The sequence below is a fragment of the Struthio camelus genome, chromosome 1 (genome assembly GCF_040807025.1).
Source record: "Struthio camelus isolate bStrCam1 chromosome 1, bStrCam1.hap1, whole genome shotgun sequence".
Taxonomy (NCBI): domain Eukaryota; kingdom Metazoa; phylum Chordata; class Aves; order Struthioniformes; family Struthionidae; genus Struthio; species Struthio camelus.
The window spans coordinates 217229630-217248506 of record NC_090942.1 but is presented as its reverse complement, the minus strand read 5'-3'; the positions used below and the strand labels follow the sequence as shown (position 1 = coordinate 217248506).

General features: G+C 38.9%; 1 protein-coding gene across 15 annotated transcripts in view; it reads left to right on the top strand.

The window, feature by feature from the left end:
• The window catches only part of DLG2 (discs large MAGUK scaffold protein 2), a 1033288-nt gene that overhangs the window by 270730 nt on the left and 743681 nt on the right, over positions 1 to 18877 (top strand). The window contains exon 1 of one of the 15 annotated variants that reach the window (XM_068930593.1): positions 4927 to 5437. The exons of the other annotated variants lie outside the window; for them this stretch is intronic. Within the exon in view, the coding sequence (XP_068786694.1) occupies positions 5318 to 5437 (120 nt within the window). The 5' untranslated portion in view covers positions 4927 to 5317. Of the gene's footprint in view, positions 1 to 4926; positions 5438 to 18877 lie in introns of those variants that run through there. 15 annotated transcript variants of the gene reach the window in all.

Here is an 18877-nt window from a genome sequence, read left to right as displayed (position 1 = left end):
AGGTTACAGAGACAGCTGAGGAAAAATGGGGCTTCAAGTAATCCAGGATGCTTTGTGAAGCTCTATCCAGTTCCTTCTTTCTGGTTCTTATTCCTTGTTTCACACTGTTCAATTTTACAGTCATTGGGAGCAATGAGGAGGCCATTCCTGAGAAGGTCACAGTCATAAAGAGAAGAATCTCTTAGGATCAAGCCATGGTTCACCTATTTTTTCTTTATTTCTTATTTTGCCATGTACTTTCTTGAAATTTGCTTATTATAAATGGTTTTATGACTCTGTTTTGAAATATTAACCACAAAGGCTTGGCTGATAAAAGTTGTGTAAATTTAATATTGAGAAGGAATGTTTTCTAAGTAAATTATTTTCTTTTCTCATATATCCCATCAAAACCTTCCTCTATGCAACCTTAGTGAATAAAAACTAGACAGCTGGGAACATCAGCAAGAAAGGAATATTGAATGCTTAACAATCGGACAATGGTATTAACAAAATAGGGGGTGGAGGTGGAGGAACAGAAGGTTTTCAGGAAAATCTGTTAGTTAAGTTAAATCCACTCAAGGGAAGCTTTTTGTTGTTTGCTGGCCTGAAAGTGTGGAAGAATGTTTAACATGACAACGTTTTCATCAGCATGTCAGGGTACCAGAGATATGCTTACAGAACTGAGTATGATTACTATCTATTCATACTTTTTCTTTCTGTTTCTGGAAATTTTATGATTTGCTAAATTCAAACTGTTGATCCAGTTCCGCTATCTGTTATATTTTACTAGATATTGCTGTTCAATTTATAATGGGAAACCTAAGCATACATTCTTGCCAGTTCTGGCTGTTGAGCCACATATTCCCTTATGCAGATGTTTCCAGATGCCTATAAGATCAATCCACTATTCAGGAATCAGCTATGCTTTCCATCAAGAAGCTCTAGCCCCTAAAGCACCCAGGATATACAGTCTCTGTCAATGCCTTCTTCAGTATTCCACCCCCCCCCCCCGACAGACACTGACATTTCCAGTGTAATGAACTTCCAGTAGCCATGGAAAACAACATTTTCATGACAACTTAAAAACTGAGAAAAGGAGAAGGCAGTAAAAATAACCCAGGTTAAAGTCTGTGTGCCTAAATCAGAGGTGTTCAAACAAAGGACTACAGCGGTATATAGGTATTAGCACTGGAACGTGCAAGGAAAGAGTGTGGTGGAACCTAGGTGTAGTCATGGTGCCATGACTGCGCGAGCCAGCGCCTACAGCATCACTGCAAAAAGAGGGAGAATTGCACCTTTGGCTCATGTAGGGCAGTGGCCCAGATTATCGACACTGACACTGATAAGATTTGCGGGGTCAGATCTTATGGACGGCTTTGCAAACCACCACCTCTCTCTGCAAACATGCGTTCTCCTCTCTTTGCAAGAACAGGAGTATCATTCTCTCTCTTCCTCTGTCCATTCAGAGTGCAAGGCTCTCTTGTCTTCAGTCCTTTCCCTCTCTATTTTCTGGGTTTTTTAGATGATAGCTGCTCTGATTGTGTTCATCAAGGCATGCTTACTGTTGGATAAAGATGCATCTCATTGCAGCAAGCCTCTTAAAGGCCATTTATAATACTTAACCACAAATGTGATACATAAGTGTAATGAGGTACATTGCACTATGGTAGAAGAAACGCTGGAGAAGCAACACTGCCTTCTTTACTGTATTTTTAGTCTGTTGTTTTTACTGTCATGCTCCTTTAAAATATCACTCTTTCCATGATGCTTGGGAAAAAATATGAAAGCAGTTAGGCTTCTGAGGCTGAAAATATCGCTCTCCAACATAGTTTCATTGTTTCCCTATATGATTTTCCAAGTACTGTCTATTTTGTGCTTATATAGTGCCATAGTACAATGGAGGACTAGTCCCTGACTGCAACTTCAGGATACAATGGCAGTACACTATTATTATTATTATTATTATTATTATTACTATGACTATGACTATGACTATGACTATGACTATGACTATGACTATGACTATGACTACTACAACTTCTGGGCAGTCGTAGGGCTGTTGCGCTCTGCCTGCGGTTGCAAAGGAGCTGGCAGGATGCCTGACGCAAGTGCTGTCCCTCCTCGTGAGATCAAGGTCCGCCAGGGCAGCGTGTGCCCTCAACTCCATTTGAACCTCTGCAGACAACCAGAATTTCCTTCTAAGTGTTCCTTTTTTCCTTTCTGAAGGCCTAAGAGCATAAAGTAATGAGGAAATTACACAGCTGAAGATAATGGCTCCAGTGGTTTCCCTAATATAAGAATATTCAGGTCATAAGTTGTGTGTCTTTTTAAAGAGGGATTGAACCTCTCAGACAGATTTTTCTGTGGCTTTTTTTGGACTACTGTCTCTCTACTGATTTTATACCTAACCTTTATTTTTTTTATAATTGGAGTGACATCTTTCATCTGTGAGGCTCTTCCCTGTGGTCTTATGTTTAAGAAGTCCTGAGCATTTGAAATATTCTACTATTTTTGGTATATCTGGCAGACTTGGACAAGGCTTTTTCCCCATTCATTGTTATGAGCTTTATGTCAAGTCATAGTCATTTACTATGGTCATAGTAAATATGACGAATGAATGATGCTCTTGAGTAGCTATTAGTCAAAATATTGTATGTATGTTCTTTGAGGAGAACACTGCCTTTAAAAATTAGACCGCTGCAATAAGAAATGTTTTGGCAGAGGTGAACAAACCCTGCAGGTATCTGCTTGTGCAGATTACCTGAAGTAGCCCCTGCTAAATGTATTAGGTTGGTCTGCTCTCAAAGCAATACTTTGTTGGTTTGTGCAGAGGTTTCAATTTTCCAGCAAATTCTCAGATGCCCCACAGTTATTGTAGGAGGCATCTGCCACAGGCATGGGAGTCTTCCCTTTTTACCATTACGGTGTTATGAGGGTCAGGGTCTGCAGTTTCCTAGACAACTTTTCCTTCTAGACATTCAGTAGCTGTGGGAGATTTTCCTGAGTAAAGACTTCAGGACTGTATTATTTCTTATTTTCCTCAGTGAATCTGAAGTCTTTTATACAGGTGGTCAGCTGCAAGTCATTTATACTGCATTGTTCTGTATTTGCCCAACTCTGCTTTCTTTTTGTAAGGCCCCTGGTTAACTTGTGTTGGGTTGGTGTGCCTAAAAACAGAAACATTAACTTTTTAGGATTATGAAGTAGAAAGCTGTTTCAGAGGCTTTGCTGACTGAAACCTCATGTAATTCCTTTGGCAGAAAGGAGACTTGAATTTGATTTTCTTAGGCGACTACATGCTCGCCTGAACCTTGCCTAGCTGTTCAGAGCTCTGCATCTATTCATCTTTGCTTTTGAATCACGTTGCTCCAGTGGATCACCATTCCTGAAGTTCTGTGACATTTTTTCAATGAATTAGATGCCTGATTTTAATTATTAATGTGCTGTACTGCAAAATAAACCATGATTGCTTTCCTTTTCTATTCATTTAAGGGAGGTCAAAAAATACATCAATTAATTCTCGCATGCTTTTGCTGAGCAACATGTTACTACGTTTTAGCTTCTTTGTCACAAATTGCTGCGACAGAAGTCTGAAACTGTCATAACTTTGGGATATTCCAGCTTTCTGAACTGTGGCATCTAGACTCCTGTTTTATTAGCAGTTAAAGTTGCAGAATTAGCGTTAAGAACGAGGTCTGTCTATTCTGTTCTAGAAGTCACTGCTTATGCCAAAGAAGGTTGTGATTACTAATTACTTAATTTGTATGACAGATGGAGCTGGGGATCAAATTAAGCGGCTGTCTTAGGATAGGTTATAGAGCAACATCTAGCTTTAAATACGACTGCCTCTTTCGTTCCTAAAAAAAGGCACAAACAATGATGGGCTAAAAATAGCTTTTCACTTGGAATTGACGCCAGTTTCTGGGAGCTTGTCTTTAGGAAGATGTTGAAAAAACCTTGCTGTCTTTTCCCCTCCCCTGGTGTTGCTTCCTTAAACACCTGCCCTTCTGCTTAAGCTTCTTCACCTCCTTGCCCACAAAAAGGTGCCCAATGACTCCGACAGGACTTCAGTAATTTCTGCAGGTTTTGGTGGGGAGGAGGAGGAGAGGGGTTATGTAAAGCATTGCTTAAAAAAAATCCTAAAAGTCACTGCAGATATTTCTATTAAGTTATGCTTATCCTACACAATTTGCTCTGTGCTGATAGAGAGGGGGGTAGTAAAGCCTTTTCCACTCTTTGCCTCCCACGGTATCTGCTGCAGTGCAAAAACACAGAGGCTCTTTCCTGATTTCATTCCTGAAGACTGCTTCATAATTCAGTATGAATATCGGCGGTTCCCGGCGCTGTAAACAAGGAGCCGAGTCTTTGACTTTGCGCCCCTGCAGTCTAGTAAACAATCAGTTAATTTGTAGCATCCAGTGGTTGACAGGAGCGAAAGAAGTGGCTTGATCTTATTTTTTGTGCTTGTGAATTAAAGCTTTGCCTTCTGGCTAGGTTCTGAGTTCCCTCTTTCGGGAAGAGATTCGAGCATTTTATATTCAGAATCAGTAGTGACAAATGTGAGGGCATAGTTTTCTCTAGGATTTTTCTGCTTTCATTTTAATTTTTCCACTGTTTCTTATCACAGCTAAGCAAGAAAACACAGTTTTAAAACAATGTCCAGTGTCTTAGCTTGGAGCACAATGAAATTCAGGCTCTTTAGAACTAGTCCGCTGCATTTTTATTAAAGGAGAGTGAAGGAGTAGGTGGGACTTTTTATTTAAAAATAGATTAGCACAGGGGACTGAACTTGCATTTGAGGAAACATTAATAAGCCAGCCAGCTATTGTCCTTAATCAGAGACTGTATTTGTAAGTAGAACATGTTGAATCTGTCATGACTGATGACGTTGTCTTTGTTAAAAGGGATGCTGCATCTTTAACAAGACCAGACAGAAACAGTGCAGAATCTACAGTAAATTTGAGAATTGGAAGGAATCCTTTATTCATTTCCCATGTATAACGTTTGTAAAATATGGAAGAGAAAAGCATCAAAGCCGGGGGGAAATATAAGTAACTCGCTGCTTACATTTTAATTCCTCACCTTTCCCCTCTGGGTGAGTTCCCCCTCCTTTTTCCCCCCTGAATTTAAAATGCTGGAAGGAAAAGCAACTGAGGTCCAAGTTTCAGACGCTGAATTCTCGGCTAATTGAAATTACTGGGCATATTGCTATATATAGTCGATGAAGAGACATGTAGCTTTCACTCAGTGCCTTCAAGACATATCTTTTTGTAGTCAGAAAACCAGAGATCAATGCATTTTCAAACTGACAGAGAGAACGGATGCTCCTTAGTAGCACATGCTCGGGATCGTGTGTGTACCGTTTGTGCAGAGCAGAGACGCTGAATACTGGTCCATATGCTCCTTGTTTACTGCAATGTTTTTTGCATGTTACTGTGCACTCCGGACTAATGTGAAGGTAAGAGGAGACGAGACAACAATTTGGCAGGAATGTACATGTAAAACCAGCTGCAGAAAATGTCTACCTTGTTTTGCTGAGTACTTTGGAATTGCTGGCTGAACAGGCATATTATTACAGGTGGTTGTGGAGGCTTTGTTTTATCGTTGTCTGTGTAGCTTAAGCATAGAAGCATGTTTTAATTTTGCAGCATAGTGACCTTCAGTTTTTAACTGCTTGCAGTTCGGGTTCTGGGCTTGTATAATATGATAAACATGTTTTGGTACTGTCCAGGTAGGCCAGAAACAAGAAACCAAAGGCTGTTTGTACAAAGCTACCTAGCTTTATATAGGATAAGAATTCCTATGCTGCGGTGCCCCATGCATCCTCCAAGTTATGCTGCTTGCATGCTGTCTTGCTGATAACTTGTCTCAATCGGTGGTCTTGCTGCTGTAGCTGGCTTTTTTTCTCTTCTTTTTTTTTTTTTTCCCGGTCCTGCTTTGTTTCTAACTTGAAACAAAATGCATACAAACCGATTATAAGCAATGTCCTAAGAAATAAGAAAGATAGCATTACTGCAAAACGTTACAGAAAAAAAAAAAGCCAGCTGGCAGCGTTGGTCTCACGGTAACTGTTAACCAGCCTTTGTCACTCATGTCAACATTTGCTTGCTCTGTTAATTAGTGTCAGAACTTCAATATAAGTTGCTGGCTATATTACCTTGTCTGCAAGTGGGACAATATTAGCAGCCAGGATCATTAGCATTGGATTGAGCTTTAAGCCGAGCTGTGGGCCAGCTGTGGGAATCCAGTTGCATAATTTAGATGAATTACAGTCCTCAGTCAACATATTGGGGAGGCACTTTTGGCATTCCAGCTTTTTCAAGTTCAAATGAGCGTGCCTGCCTGGGAAGGAAAGCACTGGCAAATGCCAGATAATCACAGTTAGAACTGCTTTACCTGGAGGATTAATTGTAAAAGATATTTTGTTTTTAAACTGCTTTAAGCAGGTTTCTGGATTAAAGTGAGTTTTTTCTATATGCACTTGGTTTGATAATAATAAACTTAGTATGTGTTTATTAAGTTCAAATAATTTTTGGTCATTTCATTTAAAAGTAGAATGATTTTATTAAAAGGGCACATTCTAAGAATCTAATCCCATATATGTGCCCAAAGTCTGTACTGTTGTTTGTTCTATTGAATTGCCAAGCTTTCACATTTTAGTTACTTTCTAATTAACTTCTGCAATTCACTTTTTACCCTACTCCTGAGGAGGAAGGTGAAAAATATATATTTTTTGGATATGTGGTTAGGAAGCTAAACCGTACCAGTTTAAAAACTTTGAATGCTGTTCTATCTTCTTCAAATATAACCATTGTCCTTTTCTTATGCTTTCCCTATAATGTGTTTGGCAGAGGAGTAAATTATATCCACATGATACCCTCTGTGTTCTATGCAGTAAATTGTCAATAAACCAGAAATGTTTTGAGAGCAACGATTCTTTATGGTTAGGATCATTTTGTCCCCCAGCCTGCAGTACCGTACTGAAGGTGTTCTGTTAAACTGGTACTGTTGCTGAAAAATGATTTCTCAGTCTAAATAAGAATAGATACAGGAGAAATCTCAATGTGCCTCGCTTCACTCTTAAGTTTCACGAGATACCTTATCAGCAAGTGCCACAGTAACTGTTAGGAGCCTCATGGGTTTAACTTTCAAAGTGTCTTTGCCTCCATTCATAAACACAGAAAAAAGTGAAGGGTTTATACTAGCCAACGTCCAACAATTGTTTGGGCAAGACCATTTTAATTTGTTGGAACTTCTTCAGCTATTCAATGGCTCGGGAATAATTGTTTGCTATACAGTATCCACCTACTGGCTGTTATTTGCATGCTATCATGCTGAGGATATTATCTTCAGTCGTTCTTATTTCATCTACCTCATCCGTTTTCAATGTATACATTGATCCTCTACTTTCCAAGCTATCCTTTGGGGTACAATAACGTAACAAGCTGCATAAAGTTTACGAATCCCTGGAGGAACTGCCCAAGTGTGGCAGTTCCACTTACATCTTCAGTAATTCCTATTTGATTCCCCCATCGTTGAAAATTACTTATTAAATAGGGTCTTACTGAAAGGAGCTGCCCATGGCCAGTCATCCTTAAATATATTACATAGTATTTCTGCAGAATGTTGTTGTTTCTAGCTTGGTTGGCACTAACATACGCCACAGCTCTATGGGTGGCCAAAATAAGTGAAATACATTATAAAACATCTGTTTCTAGTTTGGGATTTTTCCCCTTTAAAATGGGTGGAAAAATCCTAGTGGTTCTCAAATATTTTAGTCTTTAAGTCATAAGATAGAATTAAACTATAACTATGGGCTGTAACAGGAAATAGATTTGATTTGCTTGCCCTGGAAAGTGAAAAAGAAAAGCAATAGGGTCTGTTTCTGATGGCAGCTGCAGTTTATGGCTTTAGAGAAACCAGATTTTTCAAGTTCAAGGTAGGACTTTCGCTTCTTGATTGCCAGTCTCCCTGAAACTGCCCATGTGAACTTAGTTGGCACGTGCAGACTTATTAAAGGAAAAAAGAGGTCTACCCCACGCATTCTTAATCAAAGCCTATTTTTACAGTTGACTAGAGAATAGTACTGACCATGAACACCTACCTGCCTGCATGAGTTACTATTCCTTTTTGCCTGAGTAGAAACAAAGTCAGAGATTAATAAATGGAGAAAGATATCTGAGAAGTTATGAGCAAGATATCTTTGTCTTTCAAAATTCCTCTGTACCTACATGTTTTAAATGAAATTCAGTTTGAATTTTAAAAAGAAAACAATACAACTATTGATTGCTATTGCCTTTTTACTAGACAAAGTGTTATTAACCTGATATATTTTTAATTGATACGTTTTTTGCTTTCTTATATATGCGCAATGTAGTACAGCAGCAGGAGATGTCGTTAACGGCCACAGAGGTCATTAAATTGAATTAAAATCTAAAGCGGTGCCTCCAAGATCAGAAGTGTCCTTGCAGAAATGTGCAGTGTGCGTGAAAAAGTGAACTCCTCGTATATGCAGTTGTTAAAGACGTTGCTGTATTTTCAGCATGACTAAGTCTCAGGAGCACAGACTAACCATAACAGCCGGCTGCCCCGTGTCAAATGTTTGTAGTTTTAATTGTGTCGACTGTATATTGAAAATACTTTCCATATTTATATGCAAGAGATTGTTAGTGTTTGCCATTAAAAACTTTCTGTTCTTGGCTTAGATAAGTGTTTTACATTCCCTCAGTATTAGCAGTATTTCTTGTAAAAATAAGGGAATCATTGCAAATATTTAGGTTACACAGTCTGACAAACTTTAAAAACTTTTATGGATTAGGCTCTTATTTTTCTTAAAAGTTTATAGGAGTTTTGCCTCCCCTTCCCTTGATGACCTGTGTGTGTAGTTCTGACAGATTTTACTGTAGAGCTGGGCTGCTTTTTCTGGCGAACAGCTTGAGGGTCTTACTGGAGGCACGGCGGGTGCTCCTGGGATTTTGGATAGCAGAGCTAATATCTTTCATTTGTACTTCAGCATGGGACTTGATGCGAGGACGGGGCCTCCTCCTCTTGAGGCACCTCTTCTGGAGGAGTCGTTCTCAGGAGCAGTTACCACTGGCTTTATGGCCTTTAGAGCTTAACATGCAGATCAGGGTTTTTTTTTTTTGGTGTAGATCAGGGTTTTTTTTTTTTGGTGTCAGTTCATATCCATACCCCCGAACTGCCAGAGGCTTCCCAAGAGGATCAGAGTTAGTTCATCGGAAGTTTAAGGTGTCTTCATGATAATGGGTATGCCTGTCACCTCACGGGACTAAGCTCCTTCCTGAAGACTTGAGTTAGCTAAGTGCCTTCCTTGCTATGACTGCTGACTTGGATCATAGTGGTGGTGATAAAAATTTTCAGCATGTGATCCCTTGTATCTCCTGTGTTTCAGTTAAAAGATCATCTGTTAGCCGGTGTCCAAAGGGAGTCATGCTGAGATTTATGGCTGAAATTTTGACCTTTGCAATGCCACTTTTGGAGCATCTCAGGGGATGCAGAGGAGCTTCAAGGAACAGGATGGAACATGGCCAGGGCCTTGGGATGAGGCTGGAGGCTGGCATCCTTTAATCGCTTTAACGTTCTCTTCTCATCCTCTTGCCCACCCGCTTTCTAAAAAATATGTTATTAACTTAACTTAGCAGTTTCCAATTACAGTGTAAGCATGAGAATTAAGTAATAAAGGCAGAAGAATTATGGAAATAAATAGCAGAATATTTCACTGCCAAAAGCCATAAAACATGATAAAAACCATCTGAGCTATCAACTTCCGTCTACATTTCTACACACAGCTGTAACCCTTCCTCTCTCCTAGTATGCACTAATGATATATATCCACGTAATTAAGTTGCCTGTATCACATATCTTGCCACTTGTACCGGTAACTGTTCTGGTCTTCCAAAGGAAGAGATTTCTGTTTTTTTCAGACTCTTTGGGGCCTATATGACAAATATGTTCTGCTGTAGTCTTAGGGTGTTCTTTGCAAATATGGGATGAAGTTTGGCATTTATGAAGAAATCAGAGGGATTTGGGCTCTCAGCACTCGCAGATTTCCAGATTTAGTCCTTGATTTGTTATGCACAATTCCTTATTTAAATGTCTTACATGCAACATCCCCTAGCACCTCTTTTTCCTCTCTGTTGAGTGAGGAACAGTTCAGAAGCCACATCAATGTCTTTGAAATAACATTTTAAAAGTAGTAAACAGGAAAAGATTTTCTGTAATTTAGTTGAGAAAAGGCTCTAAAAGTGATCTCCTTGGGAGTGATTTTTATTCAAGTATATTCCTTTTTGTAATTCTGATTGTCTGACTTACGGTACTCATAACTACATAGTCATAACTATAATAAAGCGGCAGGTCAAAGCGCTGTTCCACTAGTACTGTATTACACTCAGACAAAATGTAGGTTAGTCCTAGAAAGCAAACAAAGAGAGCTGGTGTGAAGTTTCCATCCTGAGAGGCTTGGGGATGAAAAGGATAATATTATGTAAGCTGTGAATATCTAGTTGCATTTCTCTAATGTATCTTGTCATTTGTTTATAAAATGTTTGCCTAGACTATAAAGTAAGCATGGCCTTGAACTTTATAAGGGATTTGTTTAACAACTCTAGGATTTGGCCTTGACAGATAAACACAGCAGAGTTATTTATATTACTGTTATCCTTTTGTTAGAGAGGGGAAGAGAATAACTCATTGCAAAAAGGGGTTGCTTGATCTCTGGGACCAGCTTTTACAAAGAGACGTCTCTCAAAATTACTGCAGTAATAATACTCCAGCATTCAACTTTTTTGGTAGCTTGCTATATCTGTTACTGAAATAGACTGCTACTGCCCACTCTTACGCTTAAGTAGACAATGTTCTCATTTATGGCCCAGTTTTATAAAATCGCGCCAGTGATGCTAATAGGAGTTATATTGTTCCACTGGTAAATAGGAGATCTGAATCGAGTCTCGTACAGTTCAAGTAGTTGTTCTGTCTGAATAAGAAATAGATCATTTGCATCCCGAAGCCCGATTTTCCATTTTTGACATCAGACTTGCCCAGATTTGTAAGTGTTTAAAATATCTAAGTACATACTTTACCACTCCAGCCAGCTACAAGTGTTGATTTACAGTACCTGGTCATAACAATTTATGAATGAAAGCAGTAATTAGAATAGACAAATAATATAACAGCAGCTCTAGTTTGCTAGATATAGTAAAATTGGGGCTATATTTAAGCAATTATAAATAGGCAAATAGGTACAGAAATGCTAAAGTGACAGACTTAGTATAAGAAAATAAATCCACTACTGAGTTAGAATTCTTTGTGAACACTAAGCAAATACGAATATCATGCAGTGGGGATAAGCAGTACTGAATATTTTTTAAAGTTAGAACAGTTACTCAAAATATGGTGGTTGGAAGATACAGAAGCCTGACACTCTTTCCTTCATTCAGAAATTTCTGGATAGATACTAGTACCAATACGAATATTTCAATTCTATTTTGTATCTCCCATTTTAATGTGGGCTCATTAGAGCTTATTTGATGTGCTAATCTTATTAGGCATATATAATTGGCCTTTTTGTTAGAGGAGAAACGGAAAGATCTGGAACTGTAAAAGTATTAAAATTTGTTAAGTTTTTAAAATATATGCAAGTAAGTACAATATAGTATTATGTCTATATCTAACAATTTTATGTTTACACAAAAATGCTGAAAAGTGAAATATTCTACTATTTAATCACCAGACCCACTGCTTGCTCTGTGTACTAAAGAAATGCCTGGGCTTGTGTGATTTTTGTGAGAATAGATCAACAGTCCGAATAGCAATGCTGCGTACAAAAGGTTGAGGAACATGTGGTTGACTTAGGCAAAAGTAAAGTTTTTCTGTTTCTTGGGAAATTCTATGACTCCTATAATGAGGATGGGGAGAAGTGCAGAAGACCACTAATCCGTGATGGATGAAGTTGATAACAGCTACCAACAGTTAAAGGCTGCCGAATAATCTCTCATTGTTACTTTCTATTTGTGCTTATAACTTCATCTATTTTTTCTGTCCCTCTTGCTCATATTGAGTTAGATGAAAATATTCTGTGTTTGTGATGGAATGGACATCTGCATTTTCTAGGGGTAATCTTCATAGGTGTGTGTCTTTTATACTGCTGCTGGTTGTATATGTTTTGGAGACATTGAAAGGTTTTCTTCCTATCTAGGTCATCAAGTTTTTGTCACTGGGTGAATGCATGAAATGCTTGTACCTGCTTTTTGAAGGAGGAGACACCCCCTTCCATCATATCCTTACATGCAGCAGGAAACAAGGGAAGTGTCTTTTGGAAATAAAGATATCAAAGTCCAAAAGAAGAACTAATATTGCTCGGTTGTGAACACACTGAAAAATGAACTCTGGCACAGATTCAGACAGTCTACATTCTACCTATTTCCCTGTGCCAAAATAATGAATGATAGCTCCATCCTAATGACTAATCCAGAAATCTACCGAACAGAAGAAAAACAAAACCCTATTATTAAAAATATAGCCATCCCTGTTTTCTCAGTGGAGGAAGAGGTAGCTAATATTTCCCTTTGTATCTCCAGACAGAGTGGAAGAAATAGTATAAATTCTCCTGGTAACTGTGTAGCTCCCAGACTTCTTCTGGAAAGGCAAGTAAAATAAAATCCTAATGTCATAAAAACAAATCAAAGAAACCTGGGCACAAGCCTTTTTCATTTTAACATCACTTTCAACGAACGGGTAAAACTCTCGAATTTCAAACTGGAATCTCTGAGAAGCAATTGGAAAGGCTTACCTTCTTTCGATAGCACAGAGGATCATTAAGAACAGAACAGGAAGATTGACTGCAGAAGTAAAACTCAGAAAAGCATTTTCATCCAAATTGCCGGACAGATTAAGAAGAATATGAGTTACTTTATTCATATTTGCAGATATTTCGGGCAGGATTTTCAGCCTACTCCAGATTTGTTTTGCAGAGCTGAGTTTTCATTTGCAAACAACAATAAGTGGCCAAGCTTTCAAAGGTTCTCAGCAAATATTCACAGATTTAAAGATAGAAGCAACAATCATAATTAATGAAGTCTTATATCACAGACTGTAAAACAACCAGAAATGGTCTGAAAAAAGATATATTCGCTGACATCTGCCATACCTTTTAGAAAAAGAATCTGTTTCTATTGACTAATTTCTGATGAGGGAGAATCTATTGTAACTTTTACCAGTGTATTATTTTAAGGGTTAATTAGTCTATACACAGTCATTCCAGTCTGAATTAACCTCGTCTCAGCTTCCAACTTTTGGGGCAATTTCCAGCTTTTGTTACATCTTTGTCTGCTGGACTGAGGAGTGCACTGCGAAGCGTTATTCCCCACATGAGTAGTTCTAGACTGTGGTGAAGTCATCACCTGGTCATCTTTTTTATTCAGTAAATAAACCGAGCTCCTGGCAACTTTTACTGAAAAGCATGACTGCCAATGCTTTCATCCGTCTCATGACTTGTCTTTGAGCTCTCTCCAGTGCAGCAACAGGCCTCCTGAACTGTGGGTGCCACAGCTGGACGCAACCTTCCAGAGCAGTTGCAGTTCACTTCAGTAAATGTCCTGGCTCCTACTAAAGACACCCAAGTGTATGTCCAGGATCACGTTGGCTCCTTTAACTACACTGCTGCACTGAGAGTTCATGTTCTGCCCTGTAATCTAGCAGAATTGCCATCTGCTTAGCAGAAGTCCCTGCTTCTCTGGATAGCATCTATAAGGATCGCTTGTTTTCTTCATTCCCAGAGTTATGGCTTTATTTCTGTCTGTGTTAAAAATACATTAATCTGTTTCAGTTACCTGTCTTCCACATTATTCACCACATCATTGCCATTTGTGTGTCATTGCTAAATATGGTCACTAATAAGTAACTGTGTTTTCTCCCAGGTGATGGATAAACTTGTCATAAGCATAAGGCCAGTCCCTGGAGGTCTCACTAAATATAGCTGGTCAAGTGCCCCGTTTGTAATTACATTCTGATCTCCGTCAGTTAGCTACTTTTAAATCCTTTTAGTATGTGCAATTTTGATTTTGTTTTTAATAAAATCTCATGCAGCACCATGTCAAATGATTTACAGAGGTCTATTATAGCAATATTGTTACCATTGTCAACCAAATCTATAATCCTATCTGAGGAAAGATAGCAGGTTAGTTAATTTGACAGGATCTGTTTTCCATTAACCTTGCATTATGTATATTTCTTTCCTTTAGATTTTTATTAATGTATATTTTTTCAGTAATTTCATGCTAAGTGCTTTTGAAAAAAATAGCCATAAGTATCACAATGTAAATTGCTAGGAATGAATCCCTTTGAACCCTTGTTTAAGCCGCAATTTAAAAATCTCTCTCTAGCTGAGCACTAAACAAAAGTCAGGAACTCTCTTGAAAGGCTGATCTTTTTGCAAAATAGGGAATTCCCAGTTAACATGGATAAATGAATAGATAGACTATGAGTGAAACAAAGCTTATATTAAAGAGATTTTGTCTTTTATTGGACCATCCCCAGTGGATGCAAAAAAAAAACAAACCAGACATGCGTCTAGGTACCCACTACCCTCTGGTCTCACTTTGTTAGAAATAAAATCAAATTATATAGCTTCTTTAGAAAAGGAAATTGATAAGCCTTTGACAGATAATTGTATCTCTACTAGAAGACCCATGAAGACAAGAAACTGAATTCTTGTTAAAAAGAGAGTCATGTTCATCACTACATTCATATTCTACTCTCCCTGTGTACTTTTAAAAGGTTATTACTTTTTTTCAAAAACCTGCTTTTGTAGTGAGTCACTTGGATACATTCACACATCTCTTGCAGTCCTTGTGATCTTAAAAATGGTGAGATGAAGGCCACATGCTAGTGTCTAACCATGTGCATGAAGAGAAGGTGAATATAAGGCATTTTGGCTCTAAAACAAAAGAGCAATCAAAAGAATTCAGGTGGCATTCAGGTCACCTAACTTTAAACATCACTGATGTAAACATCTAGCGATTTCAGGCTCCCTTTAGTGTCAGTAGAGAGGAATTGCCTCTTTTTGAGGCATGATTCATATGACCTAGTTTAAATATCTACATGAGGATGAGACTAATTGTGTCCTGAAAGTGCCAGTTTCTCTCCCTTTACTGAAAAGAGCTTAGGGTGACTAGCTGAGATGTAGGTCTTTCTGTTGTACACATCTCCATCTGGTTACATTCATCTCATCCTTCAGAGTATCAAGGATGGGCTTCTTAGTGCTGGTCAGGCAGCTCTTTCTCTCCTCTCCTTTGACACATAACAGAAGGAAGACATAAAAATGTGGAGAGGAGGAGCAAATTGTTGTGAAGGATCAGCCAAGATGCCCTGGACATGAGGCCAGAGCAAGAGCTTGTGCGACAATGAGATCATCTGACTTGTTTTCCTTTGTTTTTGTCTTGGATCTTTGCTTCTAAATTACTTAATTAATATACAAAAAATGAGCACTGAGTAATTGAAATGCGCTGTTTGCAGCATGTTTCCCTCTTGCCCAGCTGGCAGATCAGCCCATTATTTCAATGATGTTCAACTGTTTTGTTTTATTTTTGTTACTTTAAAATTGTGAGAGACCAGATTCAGGAGACTGGGCCTGATTCTTTTCTGAGAGCTGTGCTGCTTTCAAAGTGTGGGCAGATACGTGCTGCAAAGGCAACAGAAAAAGACGTGGAGCACATACATTGAGTAAGCACATCCATTGACTCCCTTCTCAGATACCAAAATTAAGGTGCCTTTGAGAGATGGGGGTCTTCATCTGAGCTAGGCGCCTATAAGTCAGCAAATATAGGTAATCTAGAGAGGAATTTGGCTCACCCTGAAGAGGACACTGCAACTGTCCAGCTGGACCGCTGACTGTATCATAAGCCTCAGAAAGGACCCTAAACTATTAGATTTTCTCAGGGGTTTTTTCATGGCTAAAATGGCACAAAGAAAGACTTAACAGGGGCCTAGAAGCATAGATGTGACTCTGGAAGACCTGAATCGCTTCCAGTGATTCACCAGGGAAGTTCTGATAGCAGTAACATAGTCACTAATGCATCTTTGGGGGATATTTTGCAAGGATTAATTAACAAACATTGTACAGTACCTTGTGATTCCTCTGCGGCAAATTTGCCATGTCTCTGTAACAAGTGGTAAAATTAGTAGGCAATTTAAGTGTCAGAGACTGGTTAAGATAGATAATTATCAACTTTTCAAAAGTTGTTAGAAGCTAGTTACCGGGGTATTTGTGAAGATGTAATTACCATTAGCCATCTGACCAAAATAGCTAACTTGACCCTGTGATTATCCCCCAGATAGATTTAAATGTTAACATGATCTTCTAAACAGATCAAATTACACACAAGTTTTAACAGTCAAGTGAATATTTATTTCACTCTTTCACAAAAAAAAAAAATGCAACACTTTTCAACTTCGAGAAGAATTGCTTGTAATTGTTTGTAATGCTACTAAGCAAAGGGAGATTGTTTTCTATCTTTTGTTTTTTAGGAGAATTCATACATTTAATATAGAAAACTGTCTGAAAGATTGCTTTACAGGCTAATAAATTATGGATAGATGGACTCCCCCGCCTCCCCCCAGATGCTATTGCACAAAGAGCGGTGAGATAGGCTTTCACGCACAAAGATTTATTTGTGGGGCCCGTAGCTGATGGCATACATTGACTCTAATGGTAAAAGTTATCTTTGGGGAAAAGGAAAAAGAAGAGGACAGAAAAGGGAAAGGGAAAACTTTCCCCAGAGGGCCAGCCAAGAAGAGAAGGGCTCATCCCTAGATGAGCATCCCTTCTGGGTGTCTTACCCAGGGGGTCAGGCATAGCTCAGAATATCTTTTCCAAAGTAAGTTTATATTTTTCTCAGGACTGCTCAGTCCCCCCCACCCCCCAAAATTGATTACTCTTGCCTGATATGCCAATAGGGCTGATTGGAGCGCTCTTTGATCAGTCAGAGGCTGTTAAGCCTTGTGCGTGTATCTTATCGGTTAATGCTTAGTGGCTGTCTAAATGACAGATGTTATCTACTATGTTCTGTTTGATCTGTACTATGGGGTTATAAACTAAAATCTAGGATGCAGTGAGTGGAAAAAGATAGAGGGAGGAGGAAAGATAATTCAAATGTTAATGGCAGTAACTTCCTACAAACGCCAGCACAACGGACATAACAAGGTTTCCTAAATGCATCCGTGCCAGGCTACGAGGGAAAGAGCAGCGAGGAGAAGGAGGGTCAGAGGTACTGCAACAGCAACTGGGGTGTAAAGATGGGAGGTTACCACGGGAAAGGCTGACTGCAACGATATAAGTGAAGGGCTGCAGAGGTGCAAGTGGAAGGCCCTTAGCATTGCAAAGGTTAAGGCAATGCTTTATTTAACCAAACTGTTTTGGGAGGAAAGAAAAAAAAGAAAAGAAAAAAAAAAGAGAGAAAGCAACTGTAATAAGTTTTCCAAATAAATGACTGCATAGTCGTCTTAACCCTCAAATAACAATGTCCCTAGGCATCAGTCTTGCAACTGACTGCACAGAACCAGCACAGAATTGAGGCTTAGGCCATATACAAATAATATAAAAAATGGACAAAAAATAGACGTAAAAAATGGACAAAAAAATCAGTAGTACTTCTTACCTCTCCTTGCTAACTCTAAAAAGTAATGAGCCGTTTCTGGGTTTCCCTATTTTATTCTAATCTTATTTGTTTCAGTTTTATTATGCCTGAATTGCATCTGCCATGACTCTTGTCGCTTCTTCACGTAGGTACAATCTCTTCACTATTGACATTTGGTTCTTATTCCTAGACTTGCATCAACCTTATCTACGAAGGCCTAATTTTCCAAACAGTTGCTTCTCCTCTGATACCTCCAGTGATATTTTCTCACTGAAATACTGCTTGTTGCTCTTATAGTGCATATCTCTCAGCAGATACCTTAGGCTATAGCTCAAAAAACAAAAACAAAAACAAAAACTTAGCCTTTGTGTTTCAAATCTTCTAGAACTTCCTCCAAGGTTTTATTCCCGTTTTCCTTTCTGTGGCTCTTAGAAGCACACCGGCTCCCTGCGATGAACTCTCAGTCTGATCCTCTAAGGGTCCTCCCTTCTGTAGTCAGTTTAAGGCAGCAGTTTGCATTGATACAAATGATAACAAGAAGGCCAAGATGATAATAATTTGGCTTAATTTTAGACACAGGCACATTCTAGGGCACTTTCCCACTACTGTACAGGTGGTCTCGCTGCAACTCCTCACCCTCCTTCACCTCCACTCTGGCCCCAGGACCACTATAGCTCCTTCCCTATCTATTCTGAGGCTGTGCCACTGTCTCCTCTTACCCTTTGCTCTTATCCCTTCTCTTATGCTTTTGCCACTCCGTACTGGTAGACCGTATCATCTTGCTCTCTGTCTCAGGCTCTCGTAAAAAATACCTCACCAGCTGGAAACCTGTGTCCTATGTTTTTCAGTGTTCAGCAATTTCCAGGTGTTCAGCAATTTATTCCTCAAATAGCTAAGCTGTTTTGTTGATTGTGTCTTGCTGTCCATCAGGGAAGACTTTATTTCCTTCATTTTAATCCCTTCACCATTTCTTCCACGGAAGGAAAAAAAAAAACACTTTGTTCTCCTCACTTACTTTACCAGATAATGCCAATTCTTGGCGAAATTAAAAAATAAACACATAGAGGAAGTGTTTTTCCTCTTTTGTAATTACTTATTGGATCTGAAATGTTATCAGCCTAGAGCAAGAACAAACCTATTGTAGGCATCTGAAAATTCATCAGCTTTTGTTTTTCCTGAAGGTCACTCATGAGTAGAGGCTGTTTGTTTAGGGAATGGATGAATTAAGAGGCCATGCTGGATGTGCA